The 26,758-nt window shown below is 41.3% G+C and overlaps 1 protein-coding gene across 3 annotated transcripts in view; it reads left to right on the forward strand.

The window, feature by feature from the left end:
- The window catches only part of GSL04 (glucan synthase-like 4), a 147,684-nt gene that overhangs the window by 66,062 nt on the left and 54,864 nt on the right, over window positions 1-26,758 (forward strand). For all 3 annotated transcript variants that reach the window (XM_088981636.1, XM_088981637.1, XM_088981638.1), the window contains exons 30-32: window positions 1,926-2,032; window positions 2,141-2,293; window positions 2,408-2,476. In XM_088981636.1, the coding sequence (XP_088837762.1) occupies window positions 1,926-2,032; window positions 2,141-2,293; window positions 2,408-2,476 (329 nt within the window). The remainder of the gene's footprint in view (window positions 1-1,925; window positions 2,033-2,140; window positions 2,294-2,407; window positions 2,477-26,758) is intronic.

Raw genomic sequence — 26,758 nt, forward strand, 5'->3', positions numbered from 1 at the left:
GCTTCACATTGGCATAAGCAAAATGATCTAAGGTTGGTGTCTGTAGCATCACTTGCTGCCTACTTTCCTCACTACTGACAAGAGGATATGCTTGAGCCAAACTCACCTCATCTCTGACCAATATGGTTTGTCGTATGATATCATATTCACTGTTGTGTACAATTAGGAACTCAAACACCCTATTCTTCTCTGCCAACTTTTTGCAAGTAGAAGCATCATTATTATTTTCCTACACTATAGTCTCCATCAAATTTATCTCCTACCATAGGGACTTAAGGGTGGAGTAATATAATGCTAGAGATTTCTCCCTCTGCTTTAGATTGTTCACTTCATTCTTGAGTTTGTAGGTCCTGGTTACATTCAACTTCTGGGAATAGGTCTCAGTTAGATTATCCCATATTTCCTAGGCTGTGTTCATCCACAAATAGTTTTTGCCGATATGTAGCTGCATTGAATTCATCAGTCAAGAAATCCCCATATAGTTCTCCTGTCTCCACTTCTCATAGGAAGTGAGTTAAATATCCTACTCTACCATGACCACCAACATAGATCTGAGTAGACTGTGCCTACTCCAAATAATTTGTCCGATACAACCTAATAGTAGTTACATCATTAAACTCTAGATCCTAGTGGAAATATCACGACTCCAAGTTATGCTCGATATCAATTCCAAACTGCTCCATTGATTAAAAAATCAGATGAAAATATTATTTTAATCAATAAAATGGTATGTCAACCTCCAATCTTTTGACTTACATTCAAGAATTGAGAATAGGACTATGGTTTCACTAGCCCTACAACCCGGGAGAACTCAGAAAACTGCTAGTTACTCCAACCAGCCTTTGCAATAGGCTTTCCAGTGCAGGTTGATCTCTAAATCAATCCAAAAGAGACCCAAAAAAATGCCAAGTGTTGGCCCTGATCTACCTCCGTGGTGTTCAACCCCAACTGGGTCCTACCTCTTCAGTTGATACTTTAACATGGGAAACAACCAGGCAAAAGCAAGTCTCTCCAAGAATCTCTACCAACTAGGAAAAAACAAGAAAAGACTGATCAGCCTCTTAGGTCCCCATACACCTTGATGATCTTAGGATATGGATCCTTTTAGGAAGAGAAAAGAGGGGAAACCTGCTCTGATACCAGGTTGGAAATCAATGACAGGTAAAAACAAGGATTTATTTAAGATTTAGAGAAGAAAAGAAGATTTGAGCAGTTATGATGATGGAATAAGAGAAGAAGACAAGAGAGGAATTGAGAGGAAGTCAATCATAGGCTGCTTGCAGCAGTATTCTTTTTTTTTATATATTTGATTAGATTGTAATTACAAGGGATATGACCAGACTGCCCTTAATAGGATGAATGCAATAAAAGAAAACAAAGATGGGCCTAATGTGGCCAAATACAAGTAACCCAGCAACTAATTAAAATAAAGAATACAAAGACCCAGTCAACAAAATAAGTAAAAGAGTCTAAGTACAGTGAAGCAACTGCACAATAAGGAAAAAAAAGTAACCAATCACGTGAAAAACGTCACACATCTACTTATGTTTTAATAGGTTCAAATTTTCAAGGTTTACTTACAATCACATTAAAAACTTTAACAATGTTAAAGATGTTCACAATGATGTTTCGCTTTACCACTGGGTCATGTTTTTGCTTCACAGTGTAGTTTCTGCACCATACATTTTGCCTAAATAAAAGTCCAATAAGAAATAAAACATCTTCTCAACAACCTCCAACAAAGAGATGATAGAAGAAGGAAGGCCATTATCTTTTTTATTTCTGAAAGAAAATAAGGGTAAAAATTTGTACCTTTGGAGCTGAAAAGAAGTGTAACCTATAGGAGCCAAGATTTTCACAATCATGCCTGTAGATGTCATCTTCTCATTTTTCTTCTGTTCTAATGGATCCTTTATTTGTTTCAGTGTTTTGACACCACTCTACATGGAAGAAGTCAAATTTTCATTGAAGGACCACCACTCTAGCGAAAAGGGAGTTTCCATCCTCTTTTACATGAAAAGGATATATCCAGGTTAATTCCAGAGAAAACATATTGTAGTTAGTTGATCAGATGTCATTCGAATGTGTTCAGTGGAATTCAACTGTTCTTCACCCCTTATTGTTTATTTGGTTACTTCAGATGTCTGGAGAAACTTTTTGGAACGCATGGAATGTGAAGACTGGGATGAGTTAGAAGAGAAACACATGGATGAACTTATCAGCAAAAAGAAACACATGTATGAGGAACTCCGAGACTGGGCTTCTTTCCGTGGACAGACATTAAGCAGAACAGGTGAAGTAAAACAATTTAACCTGTTTAATAAACTTGCTTTCTGATCTATAGTGGTTGGTTCTGTCAGTGTTCTGATTTTTTGTCCTTGATTTTGATTTTTCATGCCTATTACAGTTCGAGGAATGATGTACTATAGGAAGGCATTAAAACTGCAAGCTTTCCTTGACATGAATGATGATATGGGTGAGTAGCAGTTCTGCTAATTTATTTGATATTGTAGAACAGAGTAGGTGGATATGGACCTAATTTTTGGCATTTCTCATACGTAGTGGCTGCTCTCTGACTTCAACTGCATTCTCATGCTTTCAGCCTGAAATTTAACCATTGCCAAGCAAGGGCCCTCATAACAAAGTATAATGTATTAATCATGAAATATGCGAGGTTATCCAAAAATATCATGAAATGTGTAATGCAGGAGCCAGGAGGGAGGTGTTAACTTCTGAAAAATATATAAAGGCTCACAAAGCAAGAACACTATAATAAGAGCGCCCTAGAAAGAGAGATCCTTATGACAAACAAGCTCATTGTTGGGTAGAAACAACCACACTGCCCTGCACTATCCAAACAAAAGGAACTCTATGAGAGGTATAACTGAGACCATATACTAACAAAATGAGCATTGGTACCTAAAATCAAAACCAAATCCAATAGATCCCTTTATATCTACATAAAAAATAAAAACCCAGAAGAGGTAAACCTAGGACTATGATGTAGGCTTCTAGAAGGAGCATGATGTTTTTATGCTTGTCGAGAACACTGATGTGGGCCCCACAGCTATGGTCCCACTGTGTTCGTAGGGTAGAAGATGTTCTAGCCTGCCTAGGGTTAGCTATTGGTTATTTAGTTGTTTCAGTTATTTATTTCAGTCTTATTTTTTGCTCTATTTGTTATATAAAGACTAAGGGCAGATCTGTCATTTCCATGTAATGAGCATAACCTATAAATATTAATTAAAGTGGCGGCGACAGAACATGAAGCTTTTGCTCCTCCTTTCAACTATTGTGTTCTACTGCTTCTCCTCCCTCTTCCTCTTCTTTCCTCTTACCTTTCTTCTTATTTTCGATCCTGAAATCCATTAGGGTTCAAGACTGATAACAGTCCTGAACTTCTACTTGGTATCAGAGCTAGGGTTTCTCATGTGAGTCTAGTCCAGCAGACCACATGAGAACCATCTAAGGCTGGAAGCTGAGAAAGCAGAGTTCGTTGACTGGTTCTTGGAGATCTCCAGAGGATTAGCAGCTATTTGAAGAAGTGCCACAGTTGCAGCGAGTTAGTGATCAGGAAGAATCGGAGAAGGCTAGGGTTCGGGTAACCTTGGTAGGCAGCGAACTGCATCCTATTGTAAGTCTTTTATTTTTTGAGAGAAGTAAGGGTGGTTGAACCACTCTAGGGTTTTATCTCTCTATTCTCTAGGGTTTTGTTTTATCCCTGTGGCAAACCCTAGTATTGGACTGAATCTTGTGATCTTATCCCTGTGGCAAACCCTAATAGTTCTCATCAACATTGATCAGTTTTAGGGTTTCAGATTAACCCTAATACAAACCTTATCCATACGGTACTGTCTGGAGTGTACGGCTTTTAGGACTGATTAAAACCTCAAATTGGCTTCAGCATATCAGATTGTTCTTCAAACTGTTTTTCAGTTTTCTTTTGGGGTTTCGAACACTTCTAAAGGGGTGAAAACAATTTGGACTGTTGCTGTTGTGTGTGGTTATTGATTTCAGATCAGTTTTATACATGTTTCATGCACATCTACTGTGAGTACAGATTGGTTCTATACTGATTTTGTGATTGTGGTTGGTAGTCCTAGTGCTGGTTTTGACTGTAGTAACCCTAATTTTGAGACTTCTGGTTCTTGACCGAAATGGAGTTTAAGAATCAGGCAGAAGGCAGTTTTGGGAACAGCAGTTATGGTGGTGGTTCTGAGACAGGTTTTCAGATTATAACCGTAAAGTTTGATGGATCAAACTATTTGGAATGGGCCCAATCAGCCATGATGGCTATTGGGGGAAGGGGCAAAGTAGGGTATTTCTTGGGAGATGTGGCAGAACCTTCCAAGGGAGACCCTATGTATACTAAGTGGGTCCAAGAAAACTACTTGGTTATGACATGGCTCTGTAATTCTATGCAGTCCCATATCAGCCGAAATTACTTATAGGCAAAGACAGCCAAGGAGATATGGAATGTGATGAGAGAGACTTACTCCCAACCCCTTAATGTTGCCAGAGCATATGAATTGAAATGTGAGGTGAATTCCCTTAAACTAGGAGAGAAACCAGTGTCGGTCTACTTCTTTACCTTGAAGTCCCTGTGGCATGAGATTGATCACTTAGAGACTCTTGAGTGGGAGAGTCCCAAAGGTGCTTAGATACATAGAAAGCACATCGAGACAAACAGAGTGTTTGAATTCCTGGCAGGACTGAATTCAGAATATGATATTGTGGGGCAGCAGATTTTGACCAGAGACAGTGTGACCCTCTCTCAGGCATACTCCTTAGTGCACAGTGAAGAAACCAGGAGGAAAGTCATGATGCAACCTCAGCCGCTTACACCTGCCTTGGTAGCTGTCAAACCCAAAATAGAGGGTGATTCAGAGAGGGACAGAAAGAAGGAAGATAAAAGGGATGTGGTGTGTGAGCATTGCAAGAAACCTAAACACACAAAAGAAACATGTTGGAAGCTGCATCCACATTTGGTCCCGGCAAAGTTGAGAAATAAAAAGGGTAATGCTCATGTGGCTATGACTACTGATTCAGCATCCTCATCTGGTACAAGAGGCACACCGTTAGAGACCTTAGTTGCAGTTCGGGTTGCTCTAATACAATTAGAGAAGGAAGTTGGTAGTTCAGCTCAGTTACCACAGTCATTGTCAGCCCTGGCCACATCGGCCTTTGCACACTCAGGTACTCGAGCCTCAGCCTACCATGCCTCCGCTCTAGGTACTACTGAACCTTGTTGTGTAATAGATATATGTGCATCCGACCATATGACTAGCTTGCCCTTTTTGTTTACTACTTATTACTTATCTTCTGGTAGGGATAAAGTATCTATAGCTGATGGCTCTCTTGTCCCTATTTCTGGCAAGGGTGACATCAAACTGTCGGATACTATATCCTTGTCCTCTGTCTTGCATGTTCCTAAACTAGATACTAACCTCCTTTCCGTTAGTAGTATTACCAAACATTTGAATTGCTCAGTAACCTTCTTTCCTGACCGATGTATTTTTCAGGACCTGGATACGAAGAAGGTGATTGGGACTGGCCGTGAGACGAATGGGATCTATCTGCTTGGGGAGAGTTCTCGTCGGGAAGAGTCAGTGGATAAGAAGTTACTTGTTTCTTAGGTTGTGAGTCCGGTTATGCTTTGGCATAACCGATTGGGTCATTTATCTTTTCGGTCCTTGAAGAGTCTGTTTCCTACTTTGTTTGAGTCTGTTGAGTCATCTCAGTTGAAGTGTGAAAGTTGTGAGTTTGCTAAAGATTGTAGAAACTCTTATTCATTGAGTAATAAAAGGAGTAATAGTTCTTTTGATATTGTGCATACTGATGTTTGGGGGCCATATCGCATTCCTTCTATGGGTGGGTACAGGTATTTTTTGTTATTTGTTGATGACCACACCCGGTTTTCTTGGGTTTATCTTATGCGTTCACGAGATGAGGTGCCTGCCCTGACCCAAAATTTCCACCAAATGATCCTAACCCAGTTTGATGCCAGGATCAAAGTGCTTAGATCTGATAATGCAAAAGAATACTTTGCTAATCCATTGGCATCGTACCTCCTTAATCATGGGGTTATCCACCAGAGCACTTTCCCTCATACACTTCAGCAGAATGGGGTTGCAGAAAGAAAGAATAGGCACATCTTGGAGGTGGCTAGAAGTATTATGTTTACCTCCAATGTCCCTATTCACTTCTGGGGTGATGCCAGTATGAAGAACCTCAGAAATGAACTCAATGTCTATCATCCTCTCACTCCAGATGTTAAGGTTCAGCAACAACAGAGGGAACAACCAGATGTCACAAGGTTCTTAGTGGGGTTGAAATCAGAGTATGAACCAGTTAGGGCCCTGTGAATAAACCCTAGTTGTTTCTAGGTCAAAGTAGAGAAGAAGAAAGAAGAAAGAAAAGAGAAAGCAGAAGAAGAAGGAGAGGAGAAAAGTATTCGGCCAGACTAGAAGAGAGGATGTACTAGAAGTACCTCTCCTAGCCGACCCACTTGACTTTTATTCATGAAAAACTTGAGTTACAAGAAAGACAATTTTGTCCCTCATAGAAGATGGGACACATAACTTAAACTCAGATACAATAGACATTTCACTTTCAATAAGATACACCAAAATGACCAAAATACCCCTGACTCGAGCATTCTAACACTCCCCCTCAAGCTGGAGAGTATATATCATATAGTCCCAGCTTGTTACAAATGTAATCTATTCTTCCCCGAGACAATCCTTTTGTGAAGATATCTACCCACTGATTTCCTGAGCTCACATGAGATGTAGTTATTACCCCACTTATCACTTTCTCTCTCACAAAGTGACAATCTACCTCAATATGTTTAGTTCTTTCATGGAAGGCTGGATTGGATGAGATGTGAACAACAGCTTGGTTATCACAGTATAGTTTCCTGGGTTTGTCAATTGAGAAACCCATCTCCTGTGGTAGGTTCTTTAGCCATACTAGGTTCACATTTGGTATGGGCCATAGCCCTGTACTCTGCTTCCGCACTACTTCTTGCCACCACTGTTTGCTTCTTGCTCTTCCAAGTTACAATATTGCCACCCAGGAAGGTACAATACCCTGTGGTTGACCTCCTGTCTGATATAGAGCCAGCCCAATCTGCATCTGTGTACACTACTATCTCAAGAGGTCCTCCTTTTTGGTATAACAAACCACGACCTGGTGCAATTCTCAGAACAGCTTCCCAGTGAGGAACCCGAGGATGTTGCATAAACTGACTCACCACACTCACAACAAATGATATATCTAGTCGGGTAATGGTCAGGTAGTTCAACTTTCCCACCAACCTTCTGTATCTTCCAGGATCATCAAACTCATCACCTACATCCACACTTGGCATTGAGTTCCATAGGAGTCTTTGCTGGTTTAGCACCTAACAACCCTGTTTCTTCAAGTAGATCAAGAACATATTTCCTCTGACATAGGTTGATCCCCTGTTTTGACCTCGCAACTTCTATTCCTAAGAAATACTTTAGCTTCCCCAGATCTTTCGTATTGAAGTGGTCTTGTAAGAATTTTTTTAGCCTGTCAATTCCATTGTTGTCACTTCCAGTTATGACAATATCATCCACATACACGACTAGCAAGATTTTTCCATCTTTCGAGTTATAGCTAAACACAGAATGATCAACTTGACACTGTTTCATCCCAAAGGCCTTCACTACTTCACTGAACCTACCGAACCATGCACGAGGAGATTGTTGCAGTCCATAGATTGCCTTTTTGAGCCTACACACCTTACCAGCCTCCCCCTGAGCAACAAACCCTGGTGGTTGCTCCATATACACCTCCTCAACAAGATCAATCATACATAGTAGCTAATGAGATCAACGCCCGAACTAAACCAATTTTAGCCACAAGAGAGAATGTCTCCATATAGTCCACACCATATAACTGAGAATAGCCCTTGGCCACTAACCGTGCCTTCAATCGTTCCATACTGCCATCAGGAAGATGCTTCACTGTATACACCCATTTACACCCAACAGTGTGCTTACTAGGAGGAAGGATGGTGAGTTCCCACGTATGATTATGTTGTAGAGCAGAGAGTTCTTCTTCCATGGCTTGCCGCCACCCTGGAGAGGCAAGGGCTTCCTGTACAGTCTTGGGAATGGGAATCGAAGAGAGTAATGATATAAACTTGCAATGGGAAGCAGAAAGGTGAGCAGTGGAAGTATAGTCTGAAATGGGATGAGAAGTACAAATACGTTTACCTTTCCGCAAAGCAATAGGGAGATGAAGATCTAAGGGAGAAGGAGTAGTAGCAGGATCTGTCGACGGGTGCTGAAGTGGAGGAGGAGCCAAAGCACTTCTGCAAGTATACACTTGAGTAATTGGCGGCCTCTCTGTAGTAACCGGCATATGATGTGCATCTGCAGTAGGAGTGGAGCTACGGGAAGGGGGTCCACAACCGGAACAGGAAGAGGAACCACAGAGGGAGAAGAAGAGACCTCGGCATTGGAGAAAAAAGGAACTAATTCAAAGAAGGTGACATCCGGGCACACAAACGATTTATGAAACTTAGGGTTATAACACATGTACCCTTTCTGAGTCCTTGAGTAGCCAAGAAAAATACACTTCGTAGCCCGAGCATCTAGCTTGTCTACTCCAGGCCCCAAGTGCTAAACAAAACAAACACAACCAAAGACTCTTGGGGTGAGAGGAAATCGAGACAAAGTGGGGAACAACACGGAGAAAGGGGATTGACTTCCAAGGATTGACATGGGCATCCGATTTATCAAAAAACAGGATGTAAGAACAGCATCACTCCAAAAGTGCTTTGGGACATGAATATTGATCATCAAGGACCGAGCAGTTTCAAGAAGATGTCTATTTTTCCGTTCAGCCACACCGTTTTGTTGTGGGGTGTAGGCACAAGAAGTTTGATGAATTATTCCATGATGTTCTAGGTATTGCTGAAATGATGAGGAGATGTATTCTTTGGAATTATCAGAGCGAAGTATTTTCATATTAACACCAAACTGAGTGCGTATTTCAGCATGAAATTTCTGAAAAATAGAGAACAATTCACTACGGTCTTTCATAAGATAGATCCATGTCATCCTTGAAAAGTCATCAACAAAGATTACAAAATACTTAAACCCATTGTATGACACCACTTAACCGGAACCCATACATCAGAATGAACTAAAGCAAAAGGACTTGAGACACGACTATCAATTCTTGGACTAAATGAGACTCGATGATGTTTTCCCAACTGACATGACTCACAATCTAATGATGAAAGATGACTCAAGGAAGGAACTAGCAGCTTCAAAGCCTTGAGAGAGGGATGACCAAGTCTGCAGTGCCATTGGAGAGGCGTAAGAGACGACTGAAAAGCCACTGGAGGGCCACCACCATCAAGGTAATACAAACCACCGGCTTCCTGCCCTCCACCAATCTTCGTCCCCGTCTTGAGATCTTGAAACACACAAGAAGAAGGATAGAAGGTTACAGAACAATTAAGGGACTTGGTTAATCTACTAACAGACATAAGGTTAAAAGGGAACTTAGGAACATATAAAACAGATGCTAAAGACAATGAGGAGAGATCAACATCACCAACACTACAAATAGGAGATGTAGAACCATTAGCAAGTGTAACTGTCTGAGATGTGGAGGTGCGAGAAAGGGAAGAAAATACATCAGGAGTCCCAGACATATGGTCCGAGGCGCCAGAATCAATGATCCAGGGTGAGGCTTTGGAAACTAAACAAGTCATACCTGAATGGGCAAGTGTAGCTATGTTCTGCTGAGTTGTTTGAAGGAACTGTTCATATATTGCCTGTGGTACACTCACCATTTCTTGCCCAGAAGCATGCAGTTTGCTGGCTTTCAGTAATTGTGCTACTACTTTTAGATGTAACATGGTTAGCCCAAGTGTTAGGTGGACCATGCAAATCATAGCAGAAATTAACTGTGTGCCCCTCTAAGCCACAATGTGTACATTTTCTCTGAGCATTACCCCTTCCTTTTCCATGGTCTCCCCCTGACTCACGGCCTCCAGTCCGGCCACTGGCCCTGTTAAACATGTGTCCATCACAGTTGCTTGGAGGGCAACTGCTGCCACCACCACTTCTACTTCCACGACTACTCCCTTTAGTCACTACCAAACCAGATCTATCAGAGAAGGAAGAATGTTCCACTGGCTCAATGGATGTCCTCTTAAGACGGGCAAAAACTTCTTCAAGTGAGGGGAGAGCTGATCCCCCCAATATCTGTGCTCTAACAGGCTCATACTCAGCTTTCAAGCCCACAAGAAACCTAGTCACATCAAGTTGTTCACGTTGCTGTTGTTGGATCTGGACATCTGATGTGAGAGGGTGATACACATTTAGCTCATTGTGGATGTTTTTCAAACTTGCATAATACTCTTCTAAGCTTTGACTTTCTTGCTTCAAATTAAAGTACTCTTGGTATAACTGATATACCCTAGTTGTGTTGTCTTGTCCAGAGTACAACTTTTTAGCATGATCCCAGATCTCTTTGGCTATATCTAGGAACATGAAGTTCACACTAATCTTTGGTTCCATGCTGTTCCAAAGCCATGTCATTATCTGTGCATCATCTTGTTCCCAATCACTGAACCCAGGAGAATCAGAGGAAGGTTTCTCTTCCCTCACATGTTTTACTTTCCTCTTGGCCTTCAAGAACACCTCCATAGATTTTGCCCATGGTATATAGTTCTTACCATTCAACTTGATGGATGTCATTTGAACACTTAGATAATATGAAGAGAGCATGATGCCTGTTTTGTTATCATTCCCAACTATAGTTGAAGCCATCTCAATTATGTCTCCTCTGAATATACACCACAATCTCACACTTGTCACAAGACTTATCTCACTTACAATACCACCAGCCCACTTTCTTCAACTGCACATTACACACTACACTCTAAAGCTGAAATCATTCAGTCAACACATCAAACACTTGGACTGCACACTGCAGGACCATTTACCACCAACATACCACTACTGAAATTACTCAGTCATTTCATCGAACACTTGTTCTGCAAACTGCAGAACTGATTACACACAAGGTCTAGGGGTTCACTTTTAAGCATTTAAAAACATAGATATGCCAGCCACCACAACACAATCAACACCACACCACTGCTGTCGTAGACATCAGCAGTCTACCACTCTTCTTTCAGCACACATGTGAGCAAGAAAACACAAAAAAAAACATGACTGATATGTGTATCAGTTTCACCCAGCACCACAACAACTAACTTTCGATGCACACAAAAAAAAATCAGCATTCACAGTCCATTTCTGAACACAGGACAGCAGTGTCCATACCGGTATACGACCAGCCCTCTTCGTACACTGAATAGAGGGTCTAGTATACCACTTCAACGACCACCACAGCACCGGCCAGAGGCATTCTCACCTCCAGGTCCTCAAAACGACAACTCCTTTTCAGCCCTTTATCGAGTCTTCAATCAGATCAGCTGTAGGATGAAGAAACCTACTGTGAAGCTGGCGGCGAACCCAGGAAGAAGACAGCAGCAAGAAAAAAAAACGAACACCAGACCTTAATGCTCTGATACCATGTGAATAAACCCTAGTTGTTTCTAGGTCAAAGTAGAGAAGAAGAAAGAAGAAAAAAAAGAGAAAGAAGAAGAAGAAGAGGAGAAAAGTATTCGGCCAGACTAGAAGAGAGGATGTACTAAAAGTACCTCTCCTAGCCGACCCACTTGACTTTTGTTGATGAAAAACTTGAGTTACAAGAAAGACAATTTTGTCCCTCATAGAAGATAACAAGTTGGTGCTCAATCTAGGAACTTGGAAGACAGAGGGTAAACAAATGGAATCATTAATCTTGACAGATCCCTTCCCAGCAATAGGAACATGGGATCCATCAGTTATGGAGACCTTATCTCTGCCAGAACTGAGCTGGTAAGAGGAGAAAATGGTGGAGCAATGGGTCATGTGCTCTGAGGCTCCAGAGTCTATAATCCAAGGAGATCTCTCCTTACCTGAAGCAGAAACATAGTTTGCAGTGACATGTGGACTACCTATGTGGGCAAGGGAGGTAGAGTGAGTTCCACCTGTGCTACCTGTACCTTGTTGTCCGGTTGCGGATGAATTGGAACTAGCTATATCCCTCTGATTCAGAAGTAACCCAAACCTCTCAAGCTCGGCCCTTACTGCAGTAGCTGCAACAGACTCCAAGGCAGCTGTAGTAGGGGGGGCCGGAGTGTCACCAGTAACTGCCATATGTGCATTTCCTTTCTTATTCTTCAATCTGGTCGGCACAAGATGTGGGTGAAGCTTCCGGCAAGTATCTCTTGTATGCTTCGGTTTCTTATAGTAGTCACAGACTAAGTCCCTTTTGTCTTCCTTCTTTCTCTCATTGCCATTCTATTTAGGTTTCACAGCACTTACCATAGCAGACTGATCAGACATGAGATTCTTCATCCCTCCTGCACTCCTCTTCTGACACGAATGCATATGCTTGGGAGAGAGTGACATTGTCCCTGGAAAGAAGATGCTGTCGTGCAATGTCATACTCAGGGTTAAGGCCAGTAAGGAATTCGAACACCCTATACTTCTCTAAGTGTCTTTGATAGGTAGCTGCATCCTTGGTGGTTTCCCAAGCAAAGGTCTCTAGATGGTCAATCTCCTGCCACAGGGTCTTAAGGACTGAGAAATAAGCTGCAACAGATCTATCTCCCTGCCTAGTAGCAATAATCTGATTTCTCAGTTGATAAGCCCTAGCAACATTCTCCTTCTGCGAATAGGTCTTTGCAACCCCATCCCATATCTCCTTAGCAGTGTTTGCCCATAAAAAGTTTTTACTTATATGTGGCACCATGGAATTACACAACCATATCATTACCATATAATTTTCCTGCACCCACCGGGAGTTGCCAGTTTCGGGTTTTACCTCTTCACCAGTAATATACCCCAATTTTCCACGAGCCACAATGGCCATCTTTGCAGATTGGGACCATTCCAAGTAATTTGTACCATCCAACCTAACTGTAGTAATGGTTCCAGCTCCGAAGGGGTCTCCAACACCTCTTCCCACTGGTCTCATTTCATTCCCGGGCTTATATTCAACTCTGTGTCCCTCCATGTGTCTCAAAGAGGTACAGAAAACAACTAAAAAATGCAACAAGAATAAACAGAATACCTTCTGGAGACTTCTTTGGTGTCTTGGACTTTCTTCCCACGAAAGATTCCTTTTCGGTGGGATGGGGAGAAGAGAGAGAAAAAGCAACTGCCCTCTCTAGAGGCCTCCAAACCACATGGAACATGAATTGCCCCTTACAAAAAACCCAGAGGAACCCTAAAAAAATAGGGCGCCACTACCTAGGTCAAAATTGAAGAGTCCAACAAAATCAAGACTCTTCCCCTTTCTCCGGTTTTTCCTGATTCTTATGAGAAACCCTAGACCAGCTATAGGGCATACAGATCCATCAAGAAAATCCAAACACTGGGCTTACCTGAAAGCTTCGATCAGCCTCTTAAATCTCCATGTAGTCAGCCGATCTAGGGCTGTAGAAACGAATCTCTTCAAGAACCTTCAACCTGCTCTTATACCAAGTAGAAAGCCTTATGTGCTGATTTCGGCCAAGCTTCTTGTGAAAGGAAGAGTAGAAAGTTGGGGATTTCAGCAAGAGACAGAGGAAAGGGAAGAAAAGAGAAGAAGGTCGAGTAGGATTGATTAACATAACCCTAGCCGCCAGCCCCTCATTCTATTTATAATTAACTTAAGTATGAGATATTACAAAGATGCCCTTAGTAGGGCGGCAACTCAAACTAAGTAATTACAGCTCTTTAAAAAATAAAAACTAATGGGCCCAAGGCCCAACAGCATCTTCATTTAAAAGAAAATAAACTAAACACAAGTCGGCCCACTCAACAGTGACAATCAAGCTGCGCTCCATATCTCATCCAACCCTGTTTTTCATGAGAGAACAAAGCACATAGAGATTGATTGCCACTTTGTGAGGGAGAAGGTTTTTACTGGAGAGATAAGCACAGAACATGTAAGCTCAAGTGATCAGTGGGCTGATTTGTTTACAATATGTAACAAGCTGGGATTATATGACATATATTCTCCAGCTTGAGGGGGAGTGTTAGAGTTAGCCGAATAAGGGTAGATTAGTCAACTCACCTTGGTTAAGTTATGAGCTTATGTGGCAGTCTTATTAGAGGTTCTCTGTCCCATACTTAAGTAGGGGCAGTTTAGTCCTTGTACATTTAATTAGAAGCCTAATCACTATTAAGAGGTCGACTGATAGGGTTTAGCTATCAGGTTCGACAGTTCTTTCATCTTCTTCTTCTTCTCTTCTCTTCTCCTTCTTTTTCTTCTTCTCCTTACTGGTTCGGACTACTGTAGCAACAGTAGAAACACCACGAAATGAGGGAGTCACCAAGGAAAACAGACCATGAGAGATTGCCCACCTCACATAATGAATGATTTGAAGAACAACAGAGAAGTGGGGCTGATAAAGAGCCGAAATGAACTTACCAACAATCTAAACAACATAGGAGATATCCAACCAAGTCATAGTTAAGTAGATTAGGATGCCCACAAGTTGTCAATGTAGAGTAGCCTCTGGAAGCAAATAACCATCATCCTTGCTGAATTTAAGATTGAGTTCCAGTGGAGTGTCTTCCTGCTTTGAATTAGTAAGATGCCATTTTTACTAGATCAGCGGTATACTTTTGTTGGTTGACAAAATACCCGTGGAGAACTTAATTTTAAGTCCTAGAAAATAAGTGACTGGTCCAAATTTTAAAGGAGTTGCTAAGAAAAAGTTTTAGATTAGCAATGCCATCCACATCATCCCTTGTAATTAGGATATCATTTACATACACCAAAAGGAGAGTCAATCCTTGGGCCCACTTGAGAGTAAAAAAATAAGAATTAGAGATTCAGAGGTACTCTACTGAAAACTAGCTTCCAAAATCACTATATGGAAACGTTCAAACCAGGCCCGCGGAGCTCGTTTAAGACCATAAAGGGATTTCTTCAATTTACACACCAAGTGGGGATCATCACAATACCCGGGGGGCTTCATGTATACAATTTCTTATAAATTCCTATAGAGGAAGGCATTTTTGGCATCCATCTGATGAACAATCCATTGCCTGATAAGGTTTTTGCAAAGCTTGTGGTGAAAGCTGTTACCACCTCCTAATTTCTTGCTCTTTTGTTGTAGGCCTCTGGGAAAAAGGTTTTTGATCTTTTTGGTCATAGGTGGGTTGTGCCTCTGCACATTGGAAATCTCTTTGACTTCACGACCTTCAGTTGACCAAAGAAGAGAGGCAAAGTCATGTGGAGGTGCCTTAGGGCTTCTGTGATATGGACAAAGTGGGAGGAGAGAAATAGTAGTCTTCAGTGACAGAGATAGGTGTATGGAGGCCGTTTGGGAGTGTAATTTTAATAGATATATACATTGGGTTAAAGCCTCAAACTTGTTCTCGGATTTCTCTGTTGATGACTTGTGGAGAAACTGGGAGCTGTAGCTAGAAGTTCTACCACAAGGAACAGACTAGTGGTATCTTGGGAACCTCCTGATGAAGGCTTTATTAAGTTGAACTTTGATGGCCGCAGCCTAGGGAACCCAGGTCCAGCTGGTGTAGGGGTCTTTAGGAATAATGAAGGACTCATTGTTGCTGTATTCTCAGGCCCAGTTGAAATAGGGGACTCAGTTTTTGCAGAGTTCCAAGCAGTCTTGCAAGAAGTACAGATTGTGAGACAGCTAAATTTTGATAGACTGCTCATTGAAGGTGATTCTAAATTGATAATAGGGTGGCTGAAGGAACCAGAAACAATGAGTTGGAAGTACAACGAATCTATGAAAAAGTTAAAATGGCTAGTTAGAGACATGACAGTTCTTGTGAAATGGGAAAGGCGGTCTGCAAATGGAATGGCTGATTAGTTGTAATTTGGGTCATTGTAGAATAGGGTCACACCTTGCGTTCCTATTGGGATAGTTTGTCTTCTAAATCTTGATGTAATCTCTCTTTATTAATAAAATGCTATAGCGGTGATGGGCAAAAGTAAATGAATAGTAGTCATCTTGACAACGATGGTAAATGTCTAATCATAGTTTATGTCATACTCCTATTTGTAACCCTGAGTCACTAAACGTGCCTTATGTCTATCAAGGGTACCCTCTGGTTTTAGTTTCACAAAGTACACACAATGATTGCTAATGATAGAAGCATTTGGAGGAGGTGAGACAAGGTTGCGAGTGTCATTTTCTAGTAGAGCCTGAATTTCTGAGTCTATGGCCTCTTTCCAATGCTTAATTGCTACAGCCTGGTGGTAAGAGTGGGGTATATCTATAGAAGATAACATAGCATAGAAGGAGCTATGGTTGGTGAGAAACCAATGGCAATCAGGAGGGCAAGAAATCTGAGAAGAACGATGTAAGGAGGTAAATCTAGGTAAGGTAGCAGGAGGAGAAGAACTTACAATGGTGGTGGATGAAGGAGGAAGGTTGGGATTTGACTTTGAAGGAATCATAGACGTTGAATGAACTGAATGTTTTTGATAATAAACTTGTAGTTGTTGACGACTAAGAGGAGGAGGATCACCTGTAGAACTGAAGTGATGTAGAACAAAGAAAGATGGTGCCGGTAACTTAATAGCATGCTCAAAGGAGATGTTATCAAGGAAAATAACATTACAGGATATGTGAAGATGACAAATCTTGGGATAATAGCAAAGAAATCCCTTGTGTTCCAAACTATAACCCTTGAATGCACACATAGCCAATTGAGGAGTTAGTGTCGTGCATTCTTGTAGAGGAAGGTGAACAAAACAAACACAACCAAATACATGAATTAAAGAAACAATAGCATGCTCAAAGAAGGAGATGTTATCAAGGAAAATAACATTACAGGATACATGAAGACGGCAAACCTTGGGATCATAGCATAGAAATCCCTTGTGTTCCAAATTATAACCCTTGAATGCACACATAGCCAACTGAGGAGTTAGTGTTATGCATTCATGTAGAGGAAGGTGAACAAAAAACGCAACCAAACACATGAAGTAAAGAAAAATTAGGTGGATGATGAAACAAGGGCGAAAATGGGAATGAATTCTTAAGAATAAAAGAAGGAAGGACACGTTGACTCCATGTGTTTTTGATGATAATTGTTATAATTCAGGTCTGCCTTAGAGTTCGGCCTGACTGAGTTCAGTTATGTAGAAGAAGAAAGAGTGATAAAGAAAGAGAGAAAGAGAAAAAGAGAGAAGAGAGAATTCTGGTTCGAACTGAAAGAGTCAATTTGACTTCTCCCAGTCGGCCAGTAAGTATTTATATTATTATTAAAACATAACCGAAAAGACCTATGTGCCCTTACTTAAGTTAAGAGCACATGTTTCAACACAACATTACAGATCAGCAACATCAATCAAGGTATAAAGACAGAAATACCCCTACGCTAACACTCCCCCTCAAGCTGGTGAGTACTCACCAGCTTGTTACATATGTAGTCCACTCTTCCCCGACTCAAGCCTTTTGTAAATAAGTTAGCCCACTGATTTCCTGTATTAACATGTGTAGTGTCTAGTTCTCCATTCAGCACCTTCTCCCTCACAAAGTGACAGTCAACCTCAATGTGCTTGGTTCTTTCATGAAACACTGGATTAGAGGAGATATGAACTGTAGCCTGATTATCAGAATAGAACTTCATTGGAGTGTTAATGTTGTACCCTACTTCCTGTAGAAGGTTCCTTAGCCACACCAATTCACAAGCGGTATGCGCCATAGCCCTATATTCTGCTTCTGCACTGCTTCTTGCCACAACCGTCTGCTTCTTACTTTTCCATGTCACCAGGTTACCTCCCAGAAACGTGCAATAGCCTGTAGTAGACCGCCTATCAGACATAGAACCGGCCCAATCAGCATTAGAATACCCTTCTATTTCAAGTTTTCCCCCACTCTTGCATATCAAACCATGACCCGGGGCCCCTTTTAAATACTTCACAATTCTCAGAACCGCATTCCAATGAGGAATCAGAGGTTTTTGCATGAACTGGCTTACCACACTAATTGCAAATGAGATGTCTGGTCTGGTAATGGTTAGGTAGCTTAGTTTGCCCACAAGTCGTCGATATCTGCTAGGGTCTTCAAACACTTCACCCATATCACTGCTTAGCTTGGTATTTGTGTCCATGGGTGTTTCAGCTGGTTTGGCACCCAACAAGCCTATTTCTTCCAGCAAATAAAGCACATACTTCCTCTGGCACAGGTTAATCCCATACTTGGATCTCGCTACCTCTATCCCCAAGAAGTATTTCAGTTTTCCCAGATCCTTTGTCTGAAAGTGATCCTGTAGATAACTCTTCAGCCTGCCAATACCAATGTTATCATTCCTAGTAATAACGATATCATCTACATACACCACCAACAGTATTTTTCCTCCCGGAGAGTCATGACTAAATACAGAATGGTCAACTTTGCACTTTTTCATGCCAAACTTCTTTACCACCTCACTGAACCTACCAAACCATGCTCGAGGAGACTGTTTAAGCCCATATATAGCCTTCCTTAGTCTGCACACCTTACCATCCTCCACCTAAGCAACAAACCCTGGAGGTTGCTCCATGTAGACCTCCTCGAGTAAGTCACCATGCAAAAAGGCATTCTTGATATCAAGCTGATATAGTGGCCACTCATACATGGCTGCAAGAGAGATCACAACACGAACTGACCCTATCTTAGCAACCGGTGAGAAGGTCTCTGTGTAGTCAATGCCATAGGTTTGGGAGTACCCTTTTGCAACTAATCGCGCTTTCAGGTGTTCAACACTACCATCAGGCAGATACTTAACCGTATAAACCCACTTACAACCAACAACTTGCTTCCCAGGAGGAAGAGCAGTGAGGTCCCAAGTATGATTATGATGAAGGGCTGAGAGTTCTTCTTCCATGGCACGGCACCACCCTGGAGAGGCAAGGGCTTCCTAGACATCTTTAGGAACAATAACTGATGATAACAAGGTAACAAACTAGCGATGGGAAGCGGAAAGGTGAGTAAGAGAAACATAATTAGAAATGGGATGAAGGGTGCAAGTACGTTTACCTTTCCGCAAAGCAATGGGTAGATTAATCTCAGATGCTAAGTGGGTGTCTGGTGCCGGATCCGTCGACGGAGATGTAGTCGGAGGAGTAGTAGCTGGTGCACGTGGGCGAGGTGTATACACATGACGGATAGGTGGGCGTTCAATAGCTGGTGGCACCAGAGGCAAGGGTTTGGTCACGACTGGAACAAAGGGAGGAGGATCGATAACGGGAAGTGGAAGAGGAGGAGGTGATGAGGAGGAAGAAGCATCACCAGACCCCAAAAAGAATGGAGTAGACTCAAAGAAACTGACATCAGCACACACAAAGGATCGTCGAGAACCAGGATGGTAACACCTATACCCTTTCTGGGTCCGAGAATAGCCAAGGAAGATGCACTTGAGAGAACGGGCATCAAACTTGTCGTTCCCGGGACCCAGATTATGGACAAAACAGACACACCCAAAAACTCTCGGCGTAAGAGGAAACGGAGACAAAGTGGGAAACAAGACCTGAAACGGAGACTGACCATCAAGGATGAACGTGGGCATCCGATTAATAAGAAAACAAGAGGAAAGCACTGCATCACTCAAAAAAGGTTTGGGAACATGCATGTGATGCATTAGGGGTCTTGCTGTTTCAAGGAGATGGTGATTCTTTCTCTCAGCCACCCCGTTTTGTTGTGGGGTGTAGGTACACGAGGTCTGATGTATAATGTCGTGTTGGTCCAAGTATTCCTGAAATGATGAGGATAAATATTCGCGGCCATTATCAGAACGAAAAACTTTGATGTGAGTACCATTGCCACTTCGGGCATATGCAGAACCACTATCAACACCACGGCCAAACTGAGCTCCCCGAGCTCCACCTCTACCACCACGGCCTCTCGATGCAGCAAAGGCAGATCTATCTGAGATATTAGAGTTCTCAGTATATCCGATAGAAATCCTCCGAAGTCGAGCAAATACCTCTTCTAGGGATGGAAGAGCTGATCCTCCTAATATCTGAGCCCGTACTGGTTCATGTTCAGACTTTAATCCCACCATAAATCTAGTCACATCAAGTTGCACTCTCTGTTGTTGCTGAATCTTGACATCAGAAGTGAGAGGATGATAGACATTCAACTCATTACGTATGTTCCTCATGTTGGCATAGTACTCCTCAAGAGTCTAATTGCCCTGTTGCAGATTAAAGTACTCTTGATAAAGCTGATAAACTCTGGTTGTATTGTCCTGCCCCGAATACAATTTCTTCGCATGGTCCCACACATCTTTGGCAGTATCAAGGAACATGAAGTTCACACTAATCCTGGGTTCCATACTGTTCCACAACCATGTGATGATCTGAGCATCCTCTTGCTCCCAACCTTCATACTTGTAAGAGTCAGAGGAGGGTTTCTCCTCTCTGATATGTTTTACCTTCTTCTTTGCCTTTAGAAAGACTTCAGCGGATTTAGCCCAAGGCACATAATTCTCTCCATTTAACTTAATGGAGGTCATCTGAACATTCAGGTAGTCTGTAGGCACCATCACACTAGGTTTATAATCATTACTGTCTCCCATTATATTATCACCAATTTTGCACACTTGCTGAATTCTATTATCACTGAGATCTGCACACTACACACCACTAGGTCACACCTGTCACACTGATTGCAGCACTAATTGTTGCTGGAATGTGTGCTCTCTACACCACAAACCCTAAATCACACCCGTCACACTGATTTCAGCACGTGTTGTTGCTGAAAAATGTGCTCACACCACAAACCCTACTCCTACAACTACCTGAAATCTCACCACTATATGATCATATCTCTTCCTTTAACATGCACAAAGAAACCAGCATAAACCCTAGCGCTTACTGGCCGAAACCCTAGCAAATGGTCTGAAACACACCTCCTATTTAATCCATAACAGATATCATGCACTGAAATCTCTTACCTTATCGCTGAAGTAACACCCATGCGAGCAGGAGAGCAGTCCACACACAACAGCCGCTTCACACACAACAACCACACACAGTTCGGCCCTCTATTCTTCCTCTACTAGGAGAGGGCGATCTCAGAAATCACAGCAACCGACCACATACGACCTGACTGGAGGCATAGAGACCCCCAAGGGAAGAGGGCGATCACTCCTTTTCAGCCCTTTCCCTTATCTCCAATCGAACACAGAAAAAAAAAAAGGAAAACCCTAGATAGGATGCGTAGAGAGTGAACCCTAGGCAAGCAGAAATCTAGGCAGATTTAACCTCGCTCTAATACCATGTTATAATTCAGGTCTGCCTTAGAGTTCGGCCTGACTGAGTTCAGTTATGTAGAAGAAGAAAGAGTGATAAAGAAAGAGAGAAAGAGAGAGAGAGAAGAGAGAATTCTGGTTCGAACTGAAAGAGTCAACTTGACTTCTCCCAGTCGGCCAGTAAGTATTTATATTATTATTAAAACATAACTGAAAAGACCTATGTGCCCTTACTTAAGTTAAGAGCACATGTTTCAACACAACATTACAGATCAGCAACATCAATCAATGTATAAAGACAGAAATACCCCTACGCTAACAATAACAAACTCATTGAGAGTACTAATGAATGGTCTTAAGTGTACAACTATTCCCAGTAACTCTTATTGAGCTAAAATGTTTGACAAACTAATGTGACGATTCAAGCTTGGAATTGAAATGCATTGGGTAGCTGTCAATTAAGTATGTGACTCTCCAAAGAAAATGTTTGCTACCAAGAACTGAAAGGAAAGAAGCATCAAGTTCTAGTGCTTTGAACTGTGTGACTTATCTTAGGACTTAATGTAAATAATTAGGTTTTACCAAACTTATTCGTTGACTTAAATGTGGGAATTCTAAGTTTGGAAGCCTAAGGAAATGTTTTCTAGACCTTTGGAATAAAAAAATCTTAAAGTTTCTAAGGTTAAGAGTTGTCATTAGTCAACTACTTGAAGCTCTAGTCGACTAACCTTGACAATAGAGACTTATTCCACTTAGCAGCTAACTCCCCATGAATCTTTAGTGACTACTTGTGATAGCCAAGGTAGTGTCACTTGGACACTAATCGGTAGTTGACTATAGTTAACTATGTCTGCCAGCCAAGACTAGGTAATTGCTATTAGTCGACTATTAGGAGGAAGTAGTCAACTCAAGAGAAAAGAGATTCCTCCCAACACATAGTAGTTGACTACTAGCTCATGCCATAGTTTTCAAGGCGCCAAGGTGAGGCTAAGCAACAGGGGTCGTCTTGTTGCCTAGTTGCCTAGGCGATGGATTTTTTAATAAAAAATCACATATCCTAGTAGTTCCCTAGGTTCCATAACCAACTTTCTTTAATTACTATCCATAATTTTCATAAGAAAATTATAAACTTCATGTTTAAGTCTAGAAAATCAGCATATTTATGAGAAGAAAAAGAAGAAAGGAAAGAAAATTAAAAAAATATAGGGATTGAACCCCTATTTTTGTTATAGGAAAAGAAGAAGAAATGTGTTGATTAGACAAAATTTTAAGTTCTTCCCTTATTGGTTGAAGTCATTGAGGGTTCAATACAGCAGTTAGCAATGTTTGTGTTGATTAAACCCTAACAAATAAGAAAAATAATAAAATGAAATTAGTTTATAAACACAAAAAATGAATACTTTTCTTTAATAATGTGTATTTTATAATTATAATCTCAAAAAATAGCAATATAAAAGTATTTTATTACATACTATGCAAAACTACTTGGCGATTGGGTGAGGCGAGCTAGGGCACCTTGCCACCTAGGCGCGTCTCCTTGACAACTATGGCTCATGCTAGTCGACTACTTGGTGAAAAATCTGACCGTTTGAAGGCATAACAACTATTTTCTCTTTTGGTTAGCCTTCAATTTTGTTGCGAACTTGCTTTGAACATTTCCAAGTATGGTTTAATCCTTCCCAATGGATCTTTAACATTCACTTGCTCTCTACGACTATAAATCAATGGTTTTGGATTGAAAACATAAAGAACTTCATCATTGAATATTTACTAAGAAAAGAGAGCAATGTAGGCAAGAGTTTTTAGAGAAGAAGAGATTTTTGAGCTTAATCAGTTCATAAAGTGAGAAAAACTAAGTAGCCTTTGGGCTTGTTTGTTTTTCACTGAGATTTCTCAAATCTCTTCAAGTGTTTAAGCCTATAGTGTTGAGTTGGTTCGGTTTGTTTTATTTAGTAAGGAAGTTGTTGGGCTTTAGGCCCATTAGTTTATGTTTTTTTAAGTTGTGACTATTCAACTTTTAGTAGCTGCCCTACTAAGGGCATCCTTGTAATATCTCATCTTTTTAAGTTATGTATAAATATAATAAGAGGGGGGCGGCTAGGGTAGATTTCAGAATCCTGGTTGACTTCCTACTCTCTTTTTCTTTTCCTTTCTTCTCTACTACTGAAATCTTCATCTTCCCCCTCTTTCCTTCACAAGAAACTCGCCTGCAATTAGTGATCTCTACTTGGTATCAGAGCAGGCCGAAGGTTCCTTGAAGTTGTTCTCTCATGCAGCCCTAGATCGGCCAACTGCATGGTGATTTAAGAGGCTGATCGAAGCTCTTAGGTAAGCCCAGTTTTTGGATTTTTTTTATGGATCTGTGTACCCTGTAGTCGGTCAGGGTTTCTCATCAAAATCAGGAAAAACTGGAGAAAGGGGAAGAGTCTTATTTCTGTTGGACTCTTCAACTTTTACCTAGGAAGTGGCACCCTAATTTTTTAGGGTTCCTTGGAGTTTTTTGTAAGGGGTGATTCAAGTCCTACCTGATTTGGAGGCTTCTAGAGAGGGCGGCTGCCTCTTCTCTCTCTTCTCTCGTCCCACAGAAAATGAATCTTTTGTGGGAAGAAAGTCTAGGACACCAGAATGGTGTTGTTGGTTCGAAAAAGTGTTTTGTTTGATCTTGTTGCAAATTTCAGTTATTTTCTTTACATTTTTTGAGAAGCATGGAGGGCCACGGAGTTGAAAATAAGCCCAGGAGTGAAATGGGACCAATGGGAGAAGGTGCTGGAGACCCTTTCGGGGCTTGGACCATTACTACAGTTAGGTTGGATGGTGCAAATTACTTAGAGTGGTCATAATCTGCAAAGATGGCCATTGGTGCTCATGGGAATTTAGGGTATATCACTGGTGAAGAGGTGAAACTAGCAACTCTCGGTGGGTACAAGAGAATTATATAGTGATGACTTGGTTGTGTACTTCCATGTTGCCACATATAAGTAAAAATTTTTTATGGGCAAATACAGCTAAGGAAATATGGGATGGGGTTACATAAACCTATTCACAGAGGGAGAATGTTGTTAGGGCTTATCAATTGAGAAATCAAATTATTGCTACAAGGCAAGGAGATAGATCTGTTGCAGCCTATTTTTCAGTCCTTAAAACCCTATGGCAGGAGATTGACCATTTAGAGACATTTGCTTGGGAAACCACTAAGGATGCAACTACCTATTAGAAACATATAGAGAAGTATAGGGTGTTTGAATTCCTTGCTGGCCTTAATCCTGAGTATGATATTGCACGACAACATCTTCTTTCCAGGGACAGTGTCACTCTCTCCCAAGCATATGCCTTTATGTCAGGGGAGAAGTGCAGGAGAGATGTAATGATGAAAAACCTTATTTCTGATCAATCTGCCATGGTAAGTGCTGTGAAACCTAAACAAAGTGGCAGTGAAATCAAGAAGGAAGATAAAAGTGATTTGATCTGTGACTACTGTAAGAAGCCTAAACATACAAGAGATACTTGCTGGAAGCTTCACCCACATCTTGTGCCGACTAAATTGAAAAATAAGAAGGGAAATGCGCACATGGCAGTGTATATGGATCTTCTTTCTCGGATACTTCTTTCTCTTGTTGCCTCATACTCTTGGCCCTTGTTTCAACTTGATGTGTAGAATGCTTTCCCAAATGGGGATCTGCAAGAAGAAGTGTATATGGATCTTCATGCTGGTTTTTACAATGATATTGAAAAGGGAAAGTTATGTAGGCTTAAGAAGTCACTTTATGGCTTGAAACAATCTCCCAGAGCATGTTTGACAGATTCAGATAGGCCTTGATTGCTTTTGGCTACACTCAGACTCAATCCGATCACACCTTGTTTGTGAAGCAAAGAGGATCTTTGGTGTCAGTCCTAATTTCTTATGTGGATGATATTGTTGTCACCGGGAATGATCTGAGTGAGATTGATGGTCTGAAAAGGAACCTACATAAAGAATTTGAAATTAAGGATCTTGGAGAACTGAGATACTTCTTAGGCATTGAAGTTGCAAGATCAAAACATTGAATTTTTATCTCACAAAGTAAGTATGTCTTGGATCTTCTTCAAGAGACAGGTAAGCTTGGAACAAAGGCAATCAGAACCCCTATTTGATCATGTTTTTACTATAGCTACTGTAGCTACTGTAGCTACAGTAGTCCGAACCAGTAAGGAGAAGAAGAAAGAGAAGAGAAGAAGAAGAAGATGAAAGAACTGTCGAACTTTATAGCTAAACCCTATCAGTCGACCTCTTAATAGTGATTAGGCTTCTAATTAAATGTACAAGGACTAAACTAACTTAACCAAGGTGAGATGACTAATCTACCCTTATTCGGCTAACTCTAACACTCCCCCTCAAGCTGGAGAATATATATCATATAATCCCAGCTTGTTACATATATAGTTCACTCTCCCTGAGCTTAAGGCTTTTGTAAACAAATCTGCCCACTGATCACCTGAGCTTACATGTTCTGTGCTTATCTCTCCAGTAAGAACCTTCTCCCTCACAAAGTGGCAATCAATCTCTATGTGCTTTGTTCTCTCATGAAAAACAGGGTTGGATGAGATACGGAGCGCAGCTTCATTGTCACAGTACAACTTCATAGGTTTATCCATGTGGAACCCGATTTCTTGTAGGAGATTCCTTAACCACACTAATTCACATGTAGTGTGTGCCATGGCTCTGTACTCGGCTTCAGCACTGCTTTTAGCCACAACCGTCTGCTTTTTACTCCTCCACGTCACAAGATTTCCTCCAAGAAATGTGCAGTAACCTGTAGTAGATCTTCTATCAGACACTGAACTCACCCAATCTGCATCCGTGTACCCAACTACTTCATGTTTTCCTCTTGGTTTATACAATAGCCCACGGCCTGGAGCTCCCTTCAAATATATTACAATTCTAAGAACTGCATCCCAGTGAGATATACGAGGGTTCTGCATAAATTGCCTCACCACACTGACTGCAAAGGAGATATCTAGTCTCGTGATAGTCAAATAGTTCAGCTTCCCCACTAGTCGTCTATACCTTCCAGGATCATCAAATATTTCCCCTATATCACTGCTCAACTTAACATTTGGTTCCATAGGAGTCTCAACCGGTTTTGCACCTAACAGTCTTGTTTCGTCCAATAGATCGAGAACATATTTTCTTTGGCACAGGTTTACACCTTGTCTTGATCTAGCAACTTCTATACCCAAGAAATACTTCAACGTCCCAAGGTATTTTGTTTGAAAATGATTTTGCAGAAAGACCTTGAGTTTGTCGATCCCCAATTTGTCACTGCTAGTTATGACAATATCATCCACATAGACCACTAATAAAATCTTTCCAGCTTCTGAGTCATAGCTGAACACTCATATGATGAAGAATAGACCGAGCTGTTTCAAGGAGATGACGGTTCTTCCGTTCAGCCACCCCATTTTGT

The sequence above is a fragment of the Nelumbo lutea genome, chromosome 3 (assembly GCF_056320005.1).
Source record: "Nelumbo lutea isolate HS-2025 chromosome 3, American lotus-T2T, whole genome shotgun sequence".
Lineage (NCBI taxonomy): Eukaryota > Viridiplantae > Streptophyta > Magnoliopsida > Proteales > Nelumbonaceae > Nelumbo > Nelumbo lutea.